The 25,572-nt window shown below is 42.6% G+C and overlaps 1 protein-coding gene across 1 annotated transcript; it reads right to left on the bottom strand.

Moving 5' to 3' along the window:
• Nucleotides 1-1,834: 1,834 nt before the first annotated feature.
• LOC110499323 (protein phosphatase 1 regulatory subunit 21) lies at nucleotides 1,835-25,213 on the bottom strand. Its single transcript, XM_021576403.2, has 21 exons — nucleotides 24,889-25,213; nucleotides 23,276-23,344; nucleotides 22,953-23,099; nucleotides 22,472-22,576; nucleotides 21,476-21,640; nucleotides 21,187-21,245; nucleotides 19,689-19,783; nucleotides 19,084-19,136; nucleotides 17,219-17,368; nucleotides 16,320-16,510; nucleotides 15,900-16,036; nucleotides 12,379-12,471; nucleotides 11,991-12,118; nucleotides 10,096-10,248; nucleotides 9,742-9,834; nucleotides 9,210-9,476; nucleotides 8,014-8,049; nucleotides 7,792-7,908; nucleotides 5,284-5,382; nucleotides 4,690-4,818; nucleotides 1,835-3,890 (listed from the first exon to the last, which is right to left on the bottom strand). The coding sequence occupies exons 1-21, from the start codon at nucleotides 24,940-24,942 to the stop codon at nucleotides 3,858-3,860; spliced, it is 2,373 nt and encodes a 790-aa protein (XP_021432078.2). The 5' UTR covers nucleotides 24,943-25,213; the 3' UTR covers nucleotides 1,835-3,857.
• Nucleotides 25,214-25,572: the final 359 nt, after the last annotated feature.

Genomic DNA, 25,572 nt, shown 5'->3' with positions numbered 1-25,572 from the left:
TTTTTACGTTCCAGGTGGGACATTTAGAAGTTGGATTAGGACAAGGACAGGGTTGTCTGTCAAAGAACCTCGTTCCACCCCAGTCAACTCACTCACACACTGATTAGGACAAGGTTGTCTGTCAATTAACCTCTTCCCCAGCCCTAGCCCGACATCACAGTGGGCTAGGCCTAGTTACAAGCTATGGAGACTGGAGAGACTATAAATTATGACCAAAGAGAAAAATCTGAAGTGAGAAAGAGATTTGAGCGGAGATGGAGAGTTTGAGCTGAATTCTGGCAGACATGTTCATATGACTCCATGATAAAAAGGGTAGTGGTTCACACAGTGACAGAGGTCTGATGCTAGGGTGGGACAATTAGGCGTGGATGACTAGAGATTACTCACCAAGGGAGGGGTCAGCGGTTGGATGGGAGATAATTAAAGGGTTGAAGATAACAGTCATTGAAGTGCTGTCATCTAGAGTTGGTCCAGACAAGAATCACACTCTCTCACATACACACTACATTAAATTAAACCAATATCAACACAAACTGAAGTGGTTTTCCTCTGTTCCCCGGGCGCCGAAGACGTGGATTAAGGCAGCCCCCTGCACCTCTGTTTCAGAGGGGTTGGATAAAATGCGGAAGACATTCAGTTGTACAACTAACTAGGTATCCCCCTTTTCTTTCTGTTCTGTCCGATAATAGATGAGTGGAGGAGGGTGGATAAACAGGATAACACAGCACTTTTCACAGAGGGGAGGAGGAGGATGGCTATGGGTTATGGCCAACCTTCAGCCTAACACAATACAAGGTCATTTAGCCCCTTTGGAACAGACCCAAAACGAACATAATGCAAACAGAGAGAGGTAGTATTTGGATGAGAACAGTGTCACAGAGAGAGAAGAGAGGTAGAAGTTAGATGAGGACATTCAGTCAGAGAGAAGAGAGGTACTAGTTGGATGAGAACATTCAGTCACAGAGAGAAGGGTAGCCTAGTGGTTAGAGCATTGGGCCAGTAACCGAAAGGTTGCTGGCCCAATGGTTGCTGGATGCTGGTTGCTGGTTGCTGAAAGGTTGCTGGATCGAATCCCCGAGCTGACAAGGAAAAAATATATAGTTATGCCCCTGTGCAAGGCAATTAACCCTGGGAGCTGAAGACATGGATGTCGATTAAGGCAGCCCCCCGCACCACTCTGATTCAGAGGGGTTGGGTGAAATGTGGAAGTTGAATACATTCAGTTGGACAACTGACTAGGTATCCCCCTTTCCCTAGTAGTTGGATGAGAACATTCAGTAAGAGATGGAGAGGACAGAGCGAGAGGAGTATTTGGATGAGAACACCCAGTCACAGTGGGCCAAGGGCACACTGACAACATGGATGTGATCAGGGTTTATCCTGTTCTTTGCTGAAGAAGTAACAGTGCAGCTGGCAACAGAAAGTTAAGTAAGTAAGGGCCATCATCCTGGAACTGCCAACTATTATTATGGGTGGTAGTGTATGAGTGGTTGCAAAAGCTCTGAAGGCCTTGAGGCCGATGGGTAAAGCTTATTAAAGAGCAGTGTGCAGGTTCTTTTTTCTCATATTATTCAACTGTTACCATGCACCTGCAACAAAAATAGCTCACATGTGCGAGTGGCGAATGAAATTTGCTTTTGTATGAGTGAGTGTTTGGTTCTAGCTGCTACTGTTGCCTGAATTATTTGAGATTGGGAACATTTTGGACATAGTTAACAAGTTTGTTTGCCATATAACATTGGAACTTCATAAATCTACAGTAGCTTGTCAACATATCCTGAAGTGTTCAACTCTGTGGTACGTCATCAATAAGTACTAGTACCAACACAAAAAAGAATATTGAGCTCTTTATTATTTATTTCATGTGCAATCTGTTGGTCTGTCAGATTACATTGTTTTACAAGTTTCAGTAGTATAGGGCATGTTGGCAAACCTCTTGATTTCTCATCATATAAAAGATCCAATGGCAGGTATAATAGAGATCTCATTACTGGTAAACCTGGTGGTTGAACTGAACACGTAAGAACCAGTCAACCTATCAGAAGCAAAAGTTTTGATACGGTGTAGCCCAATGAACACGACCCTGCTGTTAATTGTAAACAGTTTAGAGATGTCATTACACATTTCCAGACAAGGGGTTGACTAGCTTGCCAACATGCCAATAATACAATTGTAAAGTGCCGTACACAAACAGTGATACAGTCTCACTCGAGTTCCAAGAGAGTGGACCTTTGTGTGTGTGTATTGCCTTTCAATAGACATATTTCCAAAGATCTCAAACCCAATAATCAAAAAATAAATGCAGGTGAGTGATTACCTTGATATTTCTTATCTTTTTCATTGATCAACCAGTCATTTCATTGGGTCATCATGGAAATTAGACATTTGAAACCGTAGAATGAATGCCTTTGTTTTTTAGTATATTACTTTTAAAAAGTACACAATACAATAAATGTACATTGAATGATTCAAAAGGAGTATTATATTCACAACCCTTTTTCATCAATACATAATAACATGGGTTTAGAGACTGGTGCTACACATACTATGTCCCAAATGGTACCACATTATTCCCTATATAGTGCACTACTTTTGACCAGGGTCCATAGGGCTCTGGTAAAAGTAACACACTATTTGGGAATAGGGTGCCATTTGGGACGCAGACATAGTTCTCCTCAGTGCACATCCACACTACAGAAACATCACAGACAAACGGTCACCATTTTATGAACTCTACATTGGCCCGAGTTCAGATAGAAATATCATATAGAACAGTTCTGTCATGTTAGAACTGATTGGGGAATCGAGACAGATCTATTCTATGTCACTGCATTTCTATCTGCACCGTCACATTCTTTACGTTTCATCTCACGGAATACACCCCTGGACTACTTCAAAATGGCACACTTTTCCCTATATAGTGCACTACTTTTTTTTTACCAAAGCCAGTGCACTAAATATGGAATTAAGTCTGCCATTGGGACATAAACAAGGGCAATCTCCACCTTCTGGCGAGTAAGGTCATAAATGCTACTTGAGTGTTTGGATTCTTCTATCCGTTCTAGAGGATAGATGGGATATCTAGTTAAGGGAATGTGTGTGTGTGTCTTTGTTTCAGGCTTTCGGTTAAGCGCGAAGCCTGGACTTCAGAGGCTAGTGTGTGTCTAATTAATTGGTCACTCATTCCTTGATTTAATCTGGGGCAGCCCTTCAAACAGAAGACTGTGGTAAACATAACCAACATTTGCACACATTCTCTCTCACTGAAACTAAAAACCATCTAATAAAACATGGAAAGATTCAATTATTTTCTGTCACAGTATTAGACAGACATTCTCTTACATAATGCAAACACATTCTCACTCGTTCGTATGATCTCCTCTTCCCACTTAATAGCAATTTGAGTAATACATGTCATTCCTACGCTTAGCACACAGAGATAGGAGAGAGCGAAAGACAGTAACCATGAGGGCCTGGTGTTCTTCATCCCTGACTTTAGTGAGCATCCATGACCTCATTAGGATTTTTATTTTTTCCTCTACTTCCCTCAAACCAAAGGTCAAAGGGTCAAGCAGTTGTCAGTCTGCCCTCCGTCACACGTTAGGAAGCACTTTACAAAAGTCATTATCTGTGTAAATCAGAAATAAACATTAGATAAACTGCTTATTTATGGTTAAGCAGAGTGGTATCAGAGAGACACCCCCTAATAGCCCACCCTCTGATAGAAGTTAACAGGGTCCTCCATCTTGGGGTGCTAGGGAGCTGACAGGACTGTAGTGGGTGGGTTGTCCCATAGTAAAGCTCAGTCCAGGGTGCTCTGCCGATCCAAAATGTAGCAAGTTTCCCAACAGACTTTCCTACCGACTCTTCTTCAGAAGTTTGGAGTTTCCCTGGAAAAGGCAGGAGGGGTTGAGTTACATATAACGCATGGTAAACCAAGACTCAATACATTTTTGAATGAACATTAAAGCGATTAAGCAGGAGCGCAGTCCTAGTATCAACACTTCTGTTTTGGTACTGTAATCTGGAGATCAGAATGGCATTTTTTGAATCAGATTGTGGTGTTAGTACGTGACCAGTGATCACTCATGAAAGAAACCACATGAATGAGTCTAGACTTTGAAACATTGTTAGTTCCATTCTAGAGTTTCACTCACAGCTAATCATGTCATCGGTTTATTTCTTTACACTTGGATTGTATTCAGGTTGAATAGGCTTGTGTCAGCACTTGGCAGCCACCATTCACACACAATAGCTTGGGTTGATGAAATCCATACCCTCAGAACGTATACACACACACCTCATCTCAGAAGTGTTTTAAGAGAAGTGGGTTTTAACAGAAGGCCTCTTCCTCGACTTCAACAGCCCAGCCAAACAGTAATGAATTTCTCAGATGTCAGCCTCTGACTCCAGCAGGTGCTTTTCCTATCAGACCCTGCTGTGCCCCCCCCGGCACATCCCAGCTCCCCTCAGAATGGATAGTAGTTTGTTACTGGGTTATGTCTATATCAGCATAACCTGACCTAGTACTGCTTATGTTGCTGTGTGGGCCAGTGAGTGAAGTGTTTTATTGAACCTTAACTTAACTTAGTTAGTCTCAATGAGATCAAATCTGTTTTGCAAGAGAGACCTCATCAATATAGTAGCAGTCGACAGAGTAAGTGAGGAATGTGTGAGGGGACTCTATACTTTGCTGCCCAGTTTGAGTGTGTCGATCTCCTCTCTCTGTTTGCTGAGAGTCTCGTTCATGCTGCACAGGTGGTCACTCATCATACTGAGCTGTTCCTTGTAACTCCTCTTGGTCGTGGCCAGTTCATCCTGAAAGACAAGGAACATGTTGTGGCTAGGTAGAGCCAATATGTTTATTTAAAGGACTTAAAAAAAATAAAATAAAAATAATGTCCAACTTTATATTCATAATCTCCAGCACCACCCAAACATCAACATATGTGAAAATGATCTATTTTGTAGTAAAAAAATAGAGGAAAATGACAACCAAATTTATCATCCTCTCTTTTTTACTACAAAACAGAAACGCGCAATTTTCACATGAGGTGGTGCTGGAACTGAATATGAAGTTGAACATTTTTATATTTGTTTTTAAGGTTAAAATTAATATGCCATGTTTACTGAATACATGGGAATCCTACTTAAAAAAGCAAAAGGTCAGAACAAATATACATAATAAACAACAAATATCAATGTAATAAATTATAAAGCTGATTGGATCTGGGATATGCTGGTTTCTTTCAGTCAGGCAGTTAGACAACAGATGTCGTTTACCTGGAGACGTGTGATGTTCTGATTGGCCAGTTTGATCTCCTCCGTCAGAGTCTCCCGTGACTTCTCTGCGATAGCCAGACGCTTGGCCAGGGCTCGACACTGAGGGTGGGAAGTTACAACACAGGAGTTAGAGAATAAACAAACCTACAAAATATAACATGTCCACAGATGATCACTTCAACTAATGGGGAGTCACAAAATGGGATGCTCTTCACTAAAACTATTTAAATATAGGCCTACATGATGTCTGGGTTTGAACTGAACGGACCCTTCTACAGTGAAGTTTGACTTTGTGGGAGATTCTAAGTCACTACTTCCAGTTCCCCATCTATCAGGAGGAATCCTACTGCCGTGATGCATAGCACGGAGGGTTGACATGTGGCAGTAAGTCAATACTACATACTAACGCCACATGGCTATCTTTAGATTTGGTTAACTATAGCATAACAACTTATTTCATGTCAATGTAGATACATGTATCTAAAAAAAAATATTTAAAAAGTAACAATTTTAAATAATAATATATATATATATATATATATATATATATATATATATATATCCTAGTGTAGGTCTGGAACCGAGAACCCCAGTGTAAAAATGTTAGGATTTCCCTGTGAGCACACCTGTGTCCGTCCAGCTGGAAATACAGGATGGAATAGAAAGAGCGGATGGAGAGAAGCAAAAGAGGAAGAGAAAATACAAAAATGTCTTCTTAGGGAAACAAGGTTTGACTACAGTATAGTCAACTGTTGCCGTTTCCATTTCCCTTGGAACAAGACGTATAGGACTGAAGTAGGTTACCAAAATAGCAGCAGGAACATATACACATGTACAGTGCCTTCGGAAAGTATTCAGACCCCTTGACTTCTTCCACATTTTGTTACAGCCTTATTCTAAAATGGATTACAATTTTTTTTAAATCCTCAGCAATCTACACACAATTCCCCATAATGACAAAGCGAAAACTGTTTTTTAGAAATGTTTGCAAATGTATTAAACATAAACAAATACATAAGCATTCAGACCCTTTGCTATGAGACTGATATTGAGCTCCGATTGCATCCGGTTTTCATTGATCATCCTTGATGTTTCTACAACTTGATTGGAGTCCAACTGTGGTAAACTCAATTGATTGGAAATGATTTGGAAAGACACACCTGTCTATATAAAAGGTCTCATAGTTGACAGTGTAAGTCAGAGCAAAAACCAAGCCATGAGGTCGAAGGAATTGTCCATAGAGCTCCGAGACAGGATTGTGTCGAAGCACAGATCTGGGTAAGGGTACCGAAACATTTATGCAGCATTGAAGGTCCCCAATAACACAGTGACCTCCGTCATTCTTAAATGGAAGAATTTTGGAACCACCAAGACTCTTCCTAGAGCTGGCCCCCCAGGCCAAACTGAGCATTCGGGGGAGAAGGGCCTTGGTATGGGAGGTGACCAAGAACCCGATGGTCACTCCGACAGAGCTCTAGAGTTCTTCTGTGGAGATGGGAGGACCTTCCAGAGGGACAACCAACTCTGCAGCACTCCACCAATCAGGCCTTTATGGTAGAGTGTCCAGACGAAAGCCACTCCTCAGTAAAAAGGCACATGACAGCCCGCTTGGAATTTGCCAAAAGGCACCTAGAGACTCTCAGACCATGAGAAAGTCCCATCCCTACGGTGAAGCATGGTGGTGGCAGCATCATGCTGTGGGATTGTTTTTCAGCGGCAGGGACTGGGAGACTAGTCAGGATTGAGGCAAAGTACAGAGATCCTTGATGCAAACCTGCTCCAGAGCACTCAGGACCTCAGACTGGGGCAAAGGTTCACCTTCCAACAGACCAACGACCCTAAGTACACAGACAAGAAAATGCAAGAGTGGCTTCGGGACAAGTCTCTAAATGTCCTTGAGTGGCACAGCCAGACCCTGGACTTAAACCCGAACAAACATCTCTGGAGAGACCTGAAAATATCTGTGCAGCAATGCTCCCCATCCAACCTGACAGAGCTTGAGAAGAATGGGAGAAACTCTCCAAATACAGGTGTGCTTAGTTTGTAGCATCATACCAAAGAAGACGCAAGGCTGTAATCGCTGCCAAAGGTGCTTCAACAAAGTACTGAGTAAAGGGTCTGAATAGTTATGTGATATTTCTGTTATATATATATATATATATATAAAAAAAAAACGTGTTTTTTCATTGTCATTATGAGGTATTGTGTGTAGATTTGAGGGGGAAAATTTTAGAATAAGGCTGTAACTTAAAGTCAAGGTGTCTGAATACTTTCTGAATGCACTGTATGTATTAGAGGAAGGAAGACGTGAGGGGAAATGGTTAAGTGACTGTACAACTAGTAAGTTAGTCTTCTGTATAGCAGCGTCTAAATTGAGCACTCATGTGACTTTGTTCCCCATATCTCTCCCCAGTCTCCACCAACAAAATAAGATCTACACATCCTTTTACATTCAATAGGAAATAATAGTTCTGTGTTTATGAATGGGAATTAGATCCAGTGTCTCACCTCAGCATGGAAGTTAACCGCCTTGCTGTCAGAGACCTGTAGCTGTGTGGTGAGCTCTCCTACTCTGGCCATGTAGTGAGTCTTAATCAGCTGTTCTCTGGACTCCTCGTCTCCCACCTGTAAGCACACAGAGAGGACAACAACTTTACATGAAATTGCTCTTACACCGGTGTTGTAATTACACTAGGAATAGTTGGGTCAAGAAGAACAAGACAAACTTACATCCTCGTTGGTAGGAGTTGTGGTTAACATGCCAACCTGATGAGATGAAAAACACAAACACAGTTAGATCCTCACTCCCTATGAGAATTGAGAAAGCTATAAAAATTTAACCAAGCCTGGTCCCAGATCCGTTTCTGCCAACTGCTATAGTCAATTTTGGCTATACAGCACAAACAGATCTGGGCCCAGGCTAATAAAACCCACTGAAATCCAATAAAACACTACAGGCCCCTAATGGTATCTGAAACTGGACCTGCAAGGAATTACATTTATAGACACCTGTGAATGAAGAGTTTAGCTGGTTGTTAATGACTAGCATGGTGCTAGCCAGGTCCCAGATCTGTTTGTGCGATCTTGACAACACAAATAGATCTGGGACCAGATTAAGTGGGTGTATCCTGGACCTTGAGTATGCTATTAAAATACAGGCATTATGAAACAAGGAAGCTGGTGCCTCCCAATAATATTTATTTTCTCATGAGGTGTACTCTCGTTCACTACTAGGGCTCCAGAGTGATGCAGCGGTCTAAGGCACTGCATCTCAGTGATAGAGGTGTCACTACAGACCCTGGTTCGATTCCAGGCTGTATCACAACCAGGCTGTATCACAACCGGCCATGATTGGGAGTCCCATCATTGTAAATAAGAATTGGTTCTTAACTGACTTGCCTAGTTAAATAAAAGGTAAAAAAAAATATATATATATATTTTTTTTTATTATTAAAAAGCATTCAATTTGTAGAGGCATGGGCTAGTGGGAGTTTCCAGCATATTCCTTATACCCATCATTTACTTTCAAATCAGTGAAGGGAAATGAACAAGTGCACACCTTGGGCCAAAGGAAAGATAATTGGAACTTAACCAGACACTGATAACACAAACGCCTTCACTGAAGCCAAAACACTCAAATGCATGTTACGGCTGCTCCCACGAGGATGTGTCTGACTCATTTTGTGGGAAAGGGGAGGGTTGTAAAGGGAGGAATGATGTCCCTAGATTTAATCTCACATCATGCCAGTCTCACACAACTGCAAAGTAGTATTGTTAAGCATGAGGATGAAGACAAATTCAATCACTGTTGAAGAAAAATAAGGTCGCAAAATTCCGGAAAGTTTCCAAAAGTTACCAGTTTTCCTGAAATCCCTTTGAGGATTCTTGCAACCGTAAAGAAAAAACAAGAGTGAAGATGTATCTACCAGACTGTTGCTTAGCATAGCCTCCTTCCCTGCTCCTCTCTCCTCCACCTCGCCGTCCTCCAGGCTGGTGAGGGCTGGGCTGCCCGGGGCCTGGCCCAGGGAGTGAGCTGGGCTGCCGCCTCCTCCCAGGGCAGAGGAGAGCTGTGTCTCCAGGTCATGGATGCGTTGGCTCTCCTTCTCCAGCCTCACCCTGCCCAGCTGGGCCTCCAGCAGCCAGTGCTCCTTCTCCTGCTCCAGACGAGCAATCTTCTCCTGGCTCGCCACCACCTGGGGTGATAGAGGAGAGGACACAGAGGGAGAGGAGAGGACACAGAGGGAAATGGAGATGTGGAGGAGATGACACAGAGGAGAGGACACAGTGAGGAGAGGCAGAAAGAAGAGGAGCGAGTTGGTAAGAGGACTATACTTCTCTAACACACTTACCAAGTCAGTAACCAAATTGGTTACCTTGAGCATTATAAAGAGTCAGACGTGTTTACTAACAGACTGGAGGGTAGAAGGGAAGAGAGGAGCGTGGAAATACAAACAATACCTGTTGTGTGAGTCCCTCTCTGCTCTCTGTAGAGCTAGTTAGAACACGGCGGTGCAACAGGGCCTCTCTGTATGGAACAGTCTCTGGTCTGGGCTGGATACACAGACAGGACAGGAGTCAAATACACACTGTTATACTGAACCACAACATCGTTGTTAAGGGGATGTTCCACTGTTTGCTTTAGGCAGCCTGGATTGGCGTGCCAGATGGGGCAGGATTTACACTTAAGACTATTTTATTGGTTCCATTTTGCTAGGCGAGCTTAATTGAACACAGCTGAATGATGTTTAAATAGTATTTTAACCCAGGTCTGTGAAGGTGACATGACCAGCAAAGCGAGGGAAAGCTACTGACCTTTCTGATGGCATGCATGTAGTCAGAGGCCTTCTTCTTGTTACCCAGCATGCTCTCTGCCTGCAGGGGGTTGAGTGCCCCGGCCCCCCCTCTTGGACTGTAGCCTGTCGAAGACGTGAAGAAATCCAGGTTGTTGCTGAAGAACGTCGCAATCTGTAGAAAAACAGTACAGAATGAATATTACGGTAAGACTTATCATCCAGGTAGACACTAATTCTTTATCATTTGTTTTAAGGAAGTATAAGCTTTATAAAGGTCTTCTTATAAACAGTATTGGTGAGCCATATACATGGTCTTCTAGGCCTATATGTTTTAGTCCACAACGTTATTTCAATATCACGGTGCAACAATGTCATAGAATATACGTTTTCAATCTGTCAATACTGTATACGCTTCAAAATGAGGGTGAAACAGGTGCAATTAAACAAACTAATGTGAAAGGAGTTTATAAAATCTTTTGTCATGATTACTTCACTATACACACACTTAAAACAAACCCACAACACCAAGTCAAACTTTCCTATACACACTTATCCAACACAACTACGTCTCTGTTCCTTTAAGTAGGTCAGTGGAAGAGATTGACAGATTTCTAATACACACTCCCACTTTTCATTATATGACGAGTGCCTTGCTCCTCTTTTTTTACACTCCCACTACTGTTAACCAAGTTCGTATTACTTTTTTATTTAACATGGCCAGGTGGCCTGGGTGGGCGGAGTTTGCACATTTTAGACCACCTAGGGCACCAGGCCATTCAAAACAACTCGCCCACTCAGATCACCTCATAGTAAACATCCTTCAGAACTCTGCAACCAGCCAGCCCAGAGCATTCCATCCCTGTTCTTCCACAACAACATAGAACAGTAGTCCATCTCTCATACCTCAAACAGTCAGTCTGTCTGGTGCATTCATCAGCCAGGCAGCAGTAGAGACTAAAAACATGCCTTTTACTATTAGAACTAGAATACCAAAAAATAAGCAGTAGGGCTACAGTTATAACAGTAACATATTTACTTCCTCTACATACAATCAGTTGGTACGGTCATGGTTTCAATTCCCGCAAGGCTCTCATACGTATAGTACAAACGTAGCCACTCACTGTCCCGTCTCAGTTTCAAAGCCCCCATCCCCCACCCCTTTTATCTGGGGTACACAGCTGTAATGCTCTGATAAGCTGCGGATCTGTGAAAAAAATCCCCCTGCCCCAACTAAGCCCTCCCTTCTTATTAGTGGTCATGTATTGTAAATGACCGATCCTCACGGTCGATGAGCCAGATACCAAAGTAGTTGCTACTATTGCTTAAACTCATAATATGTCAAGAAAACAGCAAAAATAGGGAAATGGAAATAAGTCCGATGTCATTGACTATTCCCAGGAAGTAAAAAAATAAAAAATGGTCTTATTTTTTTACTGACAAAAATCCATCAATATTTTTTCATTGTGAGAATGCCAACCAAAACAGCGGCTCTGTCAGTGTGCTTGTTTGCTGGGGCCAGTTGTGTCCATTTAGACACAGACGTTGTGATAACAGATAGGGCCAGGAATTGCCAGGGAACTCACGATACGATATTATCACCATACTTCGGTGCCGATACAATATATATTGCGATTTGATGTTCCAAACATATTGCTCATTATACGTCTGCTGCAGAGACAAGAGAAAATGTGTTTTGATCAGTCATGGAAATAAGTGCTGAAAACATGTTGGCTCACTATTTAAAAATAAGATCGAAAACAAGGATGATTTAAAAAAATTATAATAATTATAAATGGACAGCCGAATTGATAGAATATCATCCCAAAATAATATTGCGATATGTAACTGCATCTATTTTTTTCCCCTCGATCACTAATACATACCCAGTGTTTCTATAGCGGTAAATGGTCCTACCTTGCCGGTGCTGCTGGTGAGGGAGCCCAGGGAAGCCAGCAGACACTCATTAGTAGTGCGGAGCTTCTGAGTGATTGTAGACAACTCCTGTTCCAGACTGGCCTTCTGGCTGTAATGAGTAGACATCTCTGTAGAGACAGAGGGATTTAGCTTATACATACAAAATAATCTCCACACACACAGGAAGGAGACCAACAGTTAAAGGATGGCACAGGGGGCTTACACTGTTATTGGTTCCATTTTATTTGAAGCCTGCAGGTATATTGCTTTATAACAGTTAAGCTTAAACATCTCTACAGAACACAGAGGAAGGACAGAGTGGCTTGAACATTAGTCTATAAAAGCAGACAAAATAACAATTTCTAGTAAAAAAAAAAAAAGGTTTCACCTTTGACCGCATCGTGAAGGCTGTGTAGACAGGCCGCTAGCTGGGTGAAGACAGCAGAGGAACTGCTCTGGGGCATGGAGTCCTGTCGAACACCTGGAAAACAATTGCACACATGATTTTCCTCAAGTCCCACACTACTCACTAGTAACATTTTTTTATTTTTTATTATTTAACTAGGAAAGTCAGTCTTCCGAGTGGCGCAGTGCCACTAGAGATCCTGGTTTCGACTCCAGGCTCTGTCGCAGCCGGCCCAATTAGCCCTGCGTCGTCCGGGTTAGGGGATGGTTTGGCCGCTAGGGATATTCCTATCCCAACGGGCACTAGCGACTCCTGTGGCGGGCCGGGTGCAATGCACACTGACACGGTCGCCAGGTGTACGGTGTTTCCTCCAACACATTGGTGCGGCTGGCTTCCGGGTTAAGTGGGCATCGTGTCAAGAAGCAGTAAGGCTTGGCTGGGTTGTGTTGTTTCGGCGGAAGCTTGGCTCTCGACCTTCACCTCTCCCGAGTCCGTAAGAGAGTTGCAGCAATGGGACAGGACTGTAACTACCAAATTGGATAACACGAAATTTGGGAGAAAAAAAGGGGTCAAAAAAACAACTTTATAAAGTAAAATAAACTAGTCAAGTTAAGCAGTTAATAAGAACAAATTCTTAGTTACAATGACGGCCAAACCCTCCACTAACCAGGACGACCCCGGGCCAATTGCGTGCCACCCTATGGGACTCCCGATCACAGCCGGTTGCGATACAGCCCAGGATCTATAGTGACACCTCTAGCACTGTGATGCCTCAGATATAGAACTCCCGAGTGGCACAGCGGTCCCTCTCTCTCTCCTCACTAGGTAAAGCCAGTACACTGAGTGTACAAAACATTACTCTTTCCATATCATAGACTGACCAGGTGAAAGCTATGATCCCTTATTGATGTCGCTTGTTCAATCCACTTCAAAATCAGTGTAGATGAAGGGGAGGAGACCAGTTAAGAGGATTGAGAGTCTTGAGACAATTGAGACTTGGATTGTGTACAGTATGTGTGCCATTCAGAGGGTGATTGGGGAAGACGAAAGATTTAAGTGCCTTTGAACGGGTTATGGTAGTAGGTGCCAGGTGCACCGGTTTCAGTGTCTCAAGAACTGGAACACTGCTGGGTTTCACACAACAGTTTCTCGTATGTATCAAGAACGGACCACCACCCAAAGGATATCCAGCTAACTTGACACAACTGTGGGAAGCATTGGAGTCAACATGGGCCAGCATCCCTGTGGAACGCTTTGGACACCTTGTAGATTCCATGCCCCAACGGATTGAGGCTGTTCTGAGGGCAAAAAGGGCTGCAACTTTTACACTCAGTGTAGCTCACTAGGCAAGGCCAGTAGGCTGATGGTAATCAAACATTATCTACAGGGCCTTCAGAAAGTATTCCTAACCCTAGACTTTCTCAACATTTTGTTGTGTTACAGCCTGAATTTAAAATGGATTACATTTTGATTATCACTGGCCTACACACAATAATACCCCATAATGTCAAAGTGGAAATGTTCACAAATTAATAAATTATCAATACACCCAGTCACTAGAAAGATACAGGTGTCCTTCCTAACTCAGTTGCCGGAAAATAAGAAAACCACTCAGGGATTTCATCATGAGGCCAATGGTGACTCTAAAACAGTTCTAGAATATAATGGCTTTGATGGGAGAAAACTGAGGATGGATCAACATTGAAGTTACTCCACAATACTAACCTATTTGACAGAGTGAAGCCTGTACAGAATAAAAATATTCCAAAAACATGAACCCTGTTTGCAACAAGGCACTAAAGTAATACTGCAAAAAATGTTGCAAAGCAATTCACTTTTTTCCTGAACACACCACTCTCCATATTTGTAAGCATTGTGGTGGCTGCATCATATGGGTAATTGGGTATGCTTGTAAATCATTAAGGACTGAGGAGTGGAATGGAACAAAGCACAAGCAAAATCCTAGAGGAAAACCTGATTCAGTCTACTTTCAACAAGACACTGGGAGATGAACTCACCTTTCAGAAGGTAATAACCTAAATAACCTAAAACATTAGGCCAAATATACACTGGAGTTGCTTACCAAGAAGATAGTGAATGTTCCTGAGTTACAGGTTTGACTTAAATCTGCTTGAAAATCTATGGCAAGACTTGCAAATGGTTGTCTAGCAATGATCAACAACCAATTTGACAGCTTGAAAAATTTTGAAAATAATACAATTGGTAAATATTGGACAATCCAGGTGTTCAAAGCTCTTAAGAGACTTACCCAGAAAGATTATAACATGTATTGACTCAGTGGTGTGAATACTTACAGAAAACATTCTGAATTTCATTTTCAATACATTTGCAAAAACATGTCTTTGTAATTATGGTGTAGTGTGTAGATGGGTGAGGAAAGAACATCTATTTAATACATGTTGAATTCAGGCTGTAACAACAAAATGTGGAATAAATCAAGGGGTATGAATACTTTCTGAAGGCACGACCTTGACAAGATATTTGACCGTCTGCTCTACCAATGGGAATACATGTCCGCAAAGGCAGGCGGGAGGAGACGGGAACATCCTAGACAATGAGAGGGCAGATATGCATGTGAACATGCACAACCCCGATATAAAATATTTTTCTCAAAGCTGCTGGGATGCCACGTGCATCCTCTTATATCAGTACATTCGTAACCACTTCTATTCTACCAAATAAGCCTTGCTTAACAAAATTCAACACACTTCTAGGCTTTAGTGGTATACCGGGGTATTTTCGAAAACCGACTATATGATATTCAATACCATCCCCCAAATATGTTTGTTTCTTTTTCATTCACAAAAATTCTATTGAGCCAATTACATATGTTTGTTTACAAAGATCACATGGAGCAAACTGGTGTTTTAAACTTACGTTTTGTGATACAATGTCCACTGTTGAGCAGCACAAGTGGTGATCAAGTTCCACTTGAAATTCCCTACTAAATATCTTAAAACATAAGTTAACTATCTAAATGCCAAATACATTTTCTCCATCTCAGGGCTCCAGCTATGCATTTGGTTTGCTAACTTGCTAGCTGGTTAGTGTGTGATGGTTAGTGTGCAAGTTCAAGCTTCTTGGTTACAGCAGACGATCAATCCCCTCCTGGATAAAGTGTGAGTTGCCTTTTGAGACATTTGTATAACTTTATGAGTTGGGTTGTCTGTACTTGCATTTTGTTTATGTTCGCTTGTGCTTGTTAGCATTTAGTTAGCATCCAATATAGGAATTCACTAGTACTTTGTTAGCATGATATATATTTGTTATACTCTGAAAGAAATAGCGCCCCCTATGTGCACTGCTGGTAATACCGTATACCCCGGTATGGTACAGGAACTGTATGAAGGTATGGAAATCCACCCAACCCTAACACCCTCCATACTAAAAAAATCCCACTTGGTCTTCTTCACGCTTTATTCTTGCGCGGACTGATTTTGGCGCAGTCAGTCCTCTCACTTCTGTTCTTTGTGTTAACTCACTAGGTAAGGCCAGTAGGCTGATGTAGCTGTGTAGTTTGTCGAACAAAGAAGTGATTCTCTTCATGTCACTCTGCAGCTCCTGGTTCTTCGAGGTGAGAGAGGAGGTACACAGAGGAGTCCAGCACTCTTCCTCCAGACTGGTGAGGAGAAGAGAGGAGGAGAGGGTGAGACACATCGGCTGCAGTTACACAGGCAGCCCAATTCTGATATTTTCCAATTAGTAGGAAAAAAATATCAGAATTGGGCTACCTGTGTAAACACAGCCATAAAGAAACACACACACTCAGAGGTGAGGGCTCAGGTACAGAGAGGGGCCGTACTCTTCCTCCAGGTTGGGGAGGGGAAAAAGAAGAGGGGGATAGGGAGGAACACACACATGCATGCGTACAGTACACATTACCTAATGTAATGAGTACTGACCTTTTGAGCTGGTATGGTAGAATCTTCTGCAGAAAGTGGGTGTAGGAGGTGAAGTGATCGGCAAAGTCCTTGAGTTTCCCCACAGTCTCCAGCACTGTTACTGTGTCCTCTGTGATGCTCTGGTGTAGTTGCACTAGTCCTTCCTCCAGGGGGCGCACATAGGCTGCATTCTCATGTAGATACTGGGAGAACTGGGGAAAAGATTGCAGAGGAGAGTTCATCTTACCTACTTCAGCCAAAATCACTTATTGTATGTCACTATGGATAAGAGCAGGGGTGTCAAACTCATTCCACTGAGGGTTTTTGGTTTTGCTTTCAATTAAGCCCTAGACAACCCAATGAGGTGAGTGCCTTACTAGTTATCAAATCAAATTGTATTTGTCACGTGCCGAATACAACAGACCTTACCATGAAATGCTTACTTACAAGCCTTTAACCAACAATGCAGTTCAATAAAGAGTTAAGAAAATATATACTAAATAAACAAAAGTAAAAAAAATTAATAAAAACAAAATAACAATAGCGAGGCAGTTGATTAATTGTTCATGGCTTGGGGGGGACATGGCGCTCTGGTACCGCTTGCCGTGCGGTAGCAGAGAGAATAGTCTGACTTGGTTGACTGGAGTCTGACATTTTTTGGGGCCTTCCTCTGACACCGCCTGGTATATAGGACTAATTAGTGACCTTTAAATTCATCAATCCAGTACAAGGGAGGAGCGAAAACCCAAAGACATTCGGCCCTCTGGAATGAGTTTGACACGTATGGATAAGAGCATCTGCTAAATGACAAAAACAGGATGTCAGGGCATAGATTGTGTGTGTGTGTGTGGGTGTGTGTGTGTGTGTGTGTGTGTGTGTGTGTGTGTGTGTGTGTGTGTGTGTGTGTGTGTATCCCTGACCTTCTGGTTGAGTGGTGAGATGGGTTCGATAGAGGAGTCCAGAGGGTAGATGTGTACCCTCTGCTCTGTGTAGGAGTGGAAGTTTAACAGAGCAGCCACTATGTCCTGGACGAAGCCCAAGGCCTGACCAGCCACGTCTCGTGCCTTCAACTAGAGGACAGGAAAATGAGAAATTAGTACCAAAACTCTGGACCACATATCTACAATGACAACGTATGATGGAGCCCTAACTGTTCTATAAAATATGAGGAAAGAAACAATAATACAGGATCATGCTATAGTTCAGGGTTCCCCAACTAGTGGCCTGTGATTTTTTTTGCCCCCCCAATTCTCTTAGCAAAAACATTTTGGGACACAAGTCTAAAAACACCAGCAAATCAGTTCCAAGTGATTTTAATTTGGGAAATCAGTTCCAAAGTATTCCTACACACAATAGAGATATGTGGTCTGGGCCTTAAACTAACCTTCTGGTCCACCAGCCACTGTGGCAGGCACATTTTTTTTTACAAATTAAAAACATACTGTGTATATACAGTGCCTTCGGAAAGTATTCAGAGCTCCTCTGTGGAGATGGGAGAACCTTCCAGAAGGACAACCACCTATGCAGCACTCCTCCAATTAGCCCTTTATGGTAGAGTGGCCAGACAGAAGCCAATCCTCAGTAAAAGGCACATGACAGCCCGCTATGAGTTTGCCAAAAGGCACCTAAAGACTCTCAGACCATGAGAAAGAAGAATCTCTGGTCTGATGAAACCAAGATTGAACTATTTGGCCTGAATGCCAAGTGTCACGCCTGGAAGAAACCTGGCACCATCCCTACAGTGAAGCATGGTGGTGGCAGCATCATGATGTGGGGATATTTTCTGCGGCAGGGACTGGGAGACTAGTCAGGATCAAGACGAAGATGAACGAAACAAAGTACAGAGAGATACTTGACGAAATCCTGGTCTAGAGTGCTCAGGACCTAAGACTGGGGTGAAGGTTCACCTTCCAACAGGACAACGACCCTAAGCACACAGCCAAGACAACGCAGGAATGGCTTTAGGACAAGTGTCTGAATGTCCTTGAAAGGCCCAGCCAGAGTCCAGACTTGAACCTGATCAAATCTCTGGAGACCTGAAAATATGCCCAGCCAACCTGACAGAGCTTGAGGGTCTGCAGAGAAGAATGGGAAAATCTACCTTGTAGCGTCATACCCATGAAGACTTGATGCTGTAATCACTGCCAAAGGGGCTTCTAACCACTATGGAATGAGCATGCTTTGTAATGTTTCTAAAACAACTGAAGTGATGTGGTATATTGCTCAATATTAGAAACATTTTTGTGACCCAAAAATTTTAACCTAAATATCACAGATGAGACATTTTCTCAACTGCTTAGTGACAGTGTGCCTGTGTGAGCTAGAGAATGTCTTCGCTAGAAGTTGAAGCAAACTCCAACATTGAAAAACAACCTATCTTGTAAACAAAACAATGTAAATTGTCAAGAAACACAAGGACAAAGTCTCACTAGTTGACTTTAGTAAATTAGACCAACTTGTATGCCTGTGCGCAGGGCTCCTAAAATTGTATCTTCAGCACTTAAATCACACTGCTCACAGCTCCCCAGCCAGGCATCGTCGCTGCTCGTTGGGCGATGTGGGATATATATTGTAGGGTTCATAGTTCAACCCGCATTTAGCGGGTGTTCATTTCAAACCTTGTAAGCAAGGTTAAAAAATAATAATTTTTACAATATATAAGTTTCGGCTTCTTGTGATCAATTTGCAGTCTACAAATAATTTGTAATTATGTTCTGGCCCGACCATCCAATCAAGAAAAAAATATAATCTTGTTGATGATGCCTCCTATAGGACTTCCTCTCACCTGGTGTCTTCTGTTGTGTGGTGGAACGTTGAGACTGTTGTAGTCACTGAATTCTAGAGAAAAGGGGAGGGAAATTTAAAGGAGAGGTTGCAAGCAACGGCTCGCCAAACTACCTTCAAACTGCACGCAGACATACAAACGGTATCCATGAGTTCATCTGACTCTGGGTGCTTAATTGCCAAAATCTTGCACTATTCCTTTAAAGCGCCGAATGGCGGCATGTCATAGGTCGGTCGGTCCTTCATTTAGCATGAAAACCATCTGAGGAAAACAGGGCTCTAGTGGCATGGCATGACACACATTACAGTCCTTCAGTTTTCCTCTTACAGCGTCAGTGAGATTGAATTACGTTTCTATTTCATTAGTAGTTAGTACTGCATACATATATGTGTGGGTGCCATGTCTTAGAATGGGAAGACATGCTCATAGATAAACCATCATCAGTGATGTTTCTACAAGGTTGTGTTCATTAGAGCACACACTGCAACAGAAAATGTATCATGAGCAGTTCATATTGGACAAATCCAGGTAGTCCCTTACTCTTTCAGTCAGTTTTCTTCCTAATAAACATGATCTGGGTCAGTGAAATGTTGCATAGTACTCACTGGTGTCGTTGAAGGGCACTTTCTCTTGGATGACAATGCTGCTCTTTTTCACATGTCTGTTGAGCTCTGACTGACACTTCCTCAACTGCTGCTGACTGGAGAGAGAGGGATGATTGTGAGAGGAAGGGAGGGTAGAGGAATCAGGAGATGGTGAATGACCACTCAGTGACCATATTAAATACTTCCCTATCCACATTATTACAACCCTCATTATTCCATCATGTTAACCACAAGTCCTCTACCAGATACATATAATCATTCTCCATCTACACTGAGTGTACAAAACATTAGGATCACCTGCTCTTTCCATGACACAGCTTTCACTTGGAGGCACCTGGTCAGCCTGATCCCTTATTGATGTCACCCGTTAAATCCACTTCAAATCTGTGTAGATGGGGCCTCCCGAGTGGCGCAGTGGTCTAAGGCACTGCATCACAGCGCTAGAAGCGTCACTACAGATCTGTGTTTGATCCGGGCTGTGTCACAGCCGGCCCCGACCGGGAGACCCATGAGGCGGCGCACATTTGGCCCAGCTTTGTCCGGGTTAGGGGAGGGTTTGGCTGGCTGGGATGATAGTAGGTGCTAGGTGCTCCGGTTTGAGTGTGTCAAGAACTGCAACGGGTTTTTTACGCTCAACAGTTTCCTGTGTGTATCAAGAATGGTCCACTACTCAAAGGACATCCAGCCAACTTAAACTGTGGGAAGCATTGGAGTCAACATGGGCCAGCATCCCTGTGGAATGCTTTGGACACCTTGTAGAGTCCATGCCCCAACGGATTGAGGCTGTTCTGAGGGCAAAATGCAGTGTAACTCAATATTAGGAAGATGTTGCTAATGTTTTTTAAAACTCAGCGTAACTCACTAGGTAAGGCCAGTAGGCTGATCAAAGATTATCTACAGGGCCTTCAGAAGGTATTCACACCCTTGACGTTTCCACATTTTGTTGTGTTACAGCCTGAATTTAAAATGGATTACATTTTGATTGTGTGTAGGCCAGTGACAATACCCCATAATGTCAAAGTGAAAATGTTCACAAATTAAATCAAAAATGAAAATCTGAAATGTATTGAGTCAATAAGTATTCAACCCCTTTGTTACGGCAAGCCTAAACTACATTCAGGAGTAAAAATGTGCTCAACAAATCACATAAGTTGCATGGTCTCACTCTGTGTGCAATAATTATGTTAACATGCTTTTTTAATGACTACCTCTCTGTACCCCACGCATACAGATAATTGTAAGGTCACTCAGTCCAGCAGTGAATTTCAAACAGCTGTAACCACAAAGACCAGGTTTTCCAATGCCTCGCAAAGAGGTCAACATGGGCCAGCATCCCTGTGGAATGCTTTCAACACCTTGTTGAATCCATGCCCCAACAAATTGAGGCTGTTCTGATGGCAAAAGGATTGCAACTCAATATTTGGAAGGTGATCCTAATGTTTTGTACACTCAGTGTATATCTAACTGGTACATGTGTAGATTAGAACAAGTTATTTACCATTCCTCTGTCCGAGCTCTGCACTCTTTAGCTTCCCTCTCCAGAGTCTGGGATTTCACCTGTAGGAGGACACAGAAAATAGCATCATGTATTACTATTCTATCATTTACCAATAACAAAAGATTGAGTTTTGCCTTTGTTCAGTCGCTTCCCACTTGCCCTCATCCTCCTTCCAGCCGTCTCTCTCGCCATCTCACCTCTACTCAGACCTTGTCACTAACGTTTCTCAATAGTGTCCATGTAGTTGCAGGTGAGACATCCACTACTCTCCACCTCCCCTCCCTCTCACCTCCAGTCTGGCCTTGTCACTCTGTAGTCTCTCAATAGTGTCCATGTATTTGGAGGTGAGTCCATCAACTATGGCCTGGTGCTGTTCGTGGTCTCTCTCCAGCTCCTCCAACTGGACCTTCAGCTGAGACTCCTGCTGCCTGTGCTGCTCATCAGCCTCATAGAACTTAGAATAGAACATAACTTTATTGTCCAACCAAGGATTAAACATTTCTTTGGGCATCACCTTATAAGAGTTCTAAAAATATCATCATTCTCAGACACACATTCTAGAACAGACCAGCACACAAAAACAACTGATCAAATACATTATGTAGTACACATATTCAAGCCAGTAGTCTCTTTGTAAACACTTGCCCATACATACAGTTGAAGTCGGAAGTTTACGTACACCTTAGCCAAATACATTTAAACTCAGTTTTCACAATTCCTGACATTTAATCCTAGTAAAAATTCCCCGTCTTAGGTCAGTTAGGATCACCACTTTATTTTAAGAATGTGAAATGTCAGAATAATAGCAGAGAGAATGATTTACTTCAGCTTTTATTTCTTTCATCACATTCCCAGTGGGTCAGAAGTTTACATACACTCAATTAGTATGTGGTAGCATTGCCTTTAAATTGTTTAACTTGGGTCAAACGTTTCAGGTAGCCTTCCACAAGCTTCCCACAATAAGTTGAGGAATGGGCCAAAATTCACCCGACAGAGCTGGTGTAACTGTGTCAGGTTTGTAGGCCTCCTTTCCTCGCCCACGCTTTTTCGGTTCTGCCCACAAATTTTCTATACGATTGAGGTCAGGGCTTTGTGATGGCCACTCCAATAACTTGACTTTGTTATCCTTAAACCATTTTGCCACAACTTTGGAAGTATGCTTGGGGTCATTGTCCATTTGGAAGACCCATTTGCGACCAAGATTTAACTTCCTGACTGATGTCTTGAGATGTTGCTTCAATATATCCGCATTGTATACACTCCCATGTCTCAGACACAGACATACCTGGATGTGAAGCCTCTCGTTCTCCTGGATCTTCTTCTGCAGGTCCTCATCAAACACACTCTGGGTCTGCTGCAAGCCCTGTTGGGAGGGGGAGTCCCCTTTGTTCTGGTGAAGAGAAAGTGTCTGAGATCGACTACACCGAATCACTGATCGACAAATCACCTTGCATCCAATATTAATACTCATTATGTGATCGAGATGAGTGATTCTGCATTTTGCCTTGCTTAAACTGATCTCAAACATGATCAAAGGTAGAAGGAGAGCAAGGTAAGCCTGTTGAACTATGACATGTCTGATTGTGGGGTGCACCCTCCTCCCAGTCTAATATACTGCCATTTTAGCAGTTGCCTTTATCCAAAGCTATAGTCAAGCGTGCATACATTTCACACAGGGGTGGTCCCGGAAATCGTACCAACAATCCGGTCGTTGCAAAAGCCATGCTTTACCAACTGAGCTACAGAGGACCACTGTCTGTCTCTACCTTGCTCTTCTTGCCCTTGGCCTCGCTGGCAGACAGTTCCTCTTGGAGCAGCTCTACTCTCTTAGCCAGCTGCTGGTTCCTGAAGGTGAGACTGTCCATCTCCTGCTCCACCTTCCTCAGGCTCTGTTCTCGCTGCTTCACCTGATCCTGTAGTGTCGGTGTGGAGGAGAAGACGCTCAGTGATTTTAAAGTATATCACCCAAAATTCCCAGGTTTTTCAGAATTCCTGGTTGGAGGATTCCCTTCCTGATTATTTCCTCCAACCAGGATTGGAAATTGGAATTTTGAAACCCTATTCCAGAGGGCTCTGAATGGTTCTGTACCTTAAGAGAGGTGGAGCTGGCCTGCTCATCTACCACGCCTTTCTTCAAGACCTGGTTCTGTGCCCGGAGCTATGGAGACATGGGGAGTATAGACACTGAGCTGTAGGTCTACTGCAGACACACCACCTCTAATGACCAAACTGGCCAAATGTACAGTATTGCCTCAGCCTTTGGCTTCTAAGCAAAGCAACATAGCTATTTTATGGATTTATTTTGTGTGAGACATATTGTTAAATCATCAAATATGGATAACTCCACTGCAATGCATGACTGCACTAACATTTCTGAAGGTTGGGTGAATGTTGCTGCTTATTGGGAAACTACACCCCATATTTAATGGAAAATAGAAATAACAGGATATTGGCCAGCGGGGAGCTATGGTTTTACAACATTCAGACAGGAAACACCATGCATTCCATTCACTGCCTGTCAACTGACAGTGTTGGTCAGGAGAATGGTTCTTATATTAACCAAAGCTAGTTAGTCTAACTGACATTTATTTTAATAATGCCTAAAAAGGGTTTTTAGGATGGGTACTATTGACATGGATACCAATCCATTTTCTACCTAACGTATGATAGGGGATTTGAAGAACATGGCTGCCCGTGTTTTACTCAGGCTATGTAACATTGTATTGTTTAGAGAAGGGTGGCTTCTGTTCTGGCCTACCCTCCTCCCTTTGTCATAACAGACAGACACATTGTGAGTGTCAGCTGACATATCAGGCAGTGACCTAGGCTAAATCATAGAATGAAGAAACCAACCAAAATAATGTTCACTATGAGATTGTTTTGATTGATTGACAGCAGTTAGCTACATCCCTTGCTGTACACAGTTCACGTTCAGAGTAAACAGTGCAGTAAAGACACCAAATATTGCCTTCGATTATCACAAACCAACCTATTAATGGGCTGCTCTCTCTATACTTGACAATACACCCAGGAGGGTGACACCCTGAAAAGGAACTTGATTGGAAACAGATCGAGCTAAGTAACTAGATACTTTGGACAGCACCTTTTATTTTTTAGGTTGGTGGAGGAGGAATAATGGTTCAGGCTATGCCCCTTAGTTCCAGTTAATGCTAGAGCATACAATGAATGACATTCTAGATGGTTCTGTGCTTCCAACTTTGCGGCAACAGTTTGGGGAAGGCCCTTTCTTGTTTCAGCATGACAATGCCCCTGTGCACAAAGCGAGGTCCATACAGAAATATTGTTTTAGATCAGTGTGGAAGAACTTGACTGGCCTGCACAGAGCCCTGACCTCAACCCCATCGAACACCTTTGGGATGACTTGATACACCGACTGCAAACCAGGCCTAATCGCCCAACATCAGTGCCGACCTCACGAATGCTCATGGCTGAATGGAAGCAAGTCCCGCAGCAATGCTCCAATATCTAGTAGAAAGCCTTCCCAGAAGAGTAGAGGCTGTTATAGCAGCGAAGGGGGGCCCAACTCCATATTAATGCCCATGATTTTGGAATGAGATTTTCGACGAGCAGGTGTCCACATACTTTTGATAGTGTACCTTGCACGTTAGTTAGAATGAATCAGCAATCGGATTAAATAGCCAAGAACTGTGGCTAACGATAGAGCAACAAATAACTGCTTACCTTTGAATACTCCAGGGCCAATTTGGTGTATTTCGCTTGCAGGTCTGCAGCCATTGCTTTAGGAAAAATAAAGCTAGTTAGCTGGATAACCAATATGTAATGGAATAGCTAGCTAACGCGAGAAAATAAACTGGCTAGTTACTGTAGCGCAGGTACACTGACGAGTTAGCTTGCCGTTTCTTTATCTGAATGACAGTTGGTGCAAGTGACTGATAAACAGTTTCATGCCATGTATGAAGGGGAGGATAGCTATTCTATAATCTGATTGAGTGGTAAAGCCGGATGTTATTCAGCTAGCTAGTAAGCTAACGATCCAGCAACAATAAATAAAAAAGCACTTCCGGGTCAGTGAATTTTCCAAATAAAAGTCCTTCACGTAATAGTAGAAAAGTATCAATATACGGTATATTTTATTATATGAAAAATAATTGTGTATAACTTAACAATCATTCATATTTGTTCTTATTTAAGTGACATTTGAACCACGAAAACATGTTTCAATGTCAAATAAAGAATAACACATTTCTGTATACAGTATACACATATAGCACTGCACAGGAAAACTATCGAATGTGTGTCCATAAAACCAGGGTCTAGTCTACTCACTGGAGTCCCTAGAAAAGTTTGAGTTTGAACAAAAAGATAGGTCATAGGAAGTGTTGCTGGACTTTTACTGTGGTCAAA

Source organism: Oncorhynchus mykiss, chromosome 20 (genome assembly GCF_013265735.2).
Source record: "Oncorhynchus mykiss isolate Arlee chromosome 20, USDA_OmykA_1.1, whole genome shotgun sequence".
Classification (NCBI taxonomy): Eukaryota; Metazoa; Chordata; class Actinopteri; order Salmoniformes; family Salmonidae; genus Oncorhynchus; species Oncorhynchus mykiss.
This window is presented reverse-complemented; position numbering and strand designations above follow the sequence as displayed.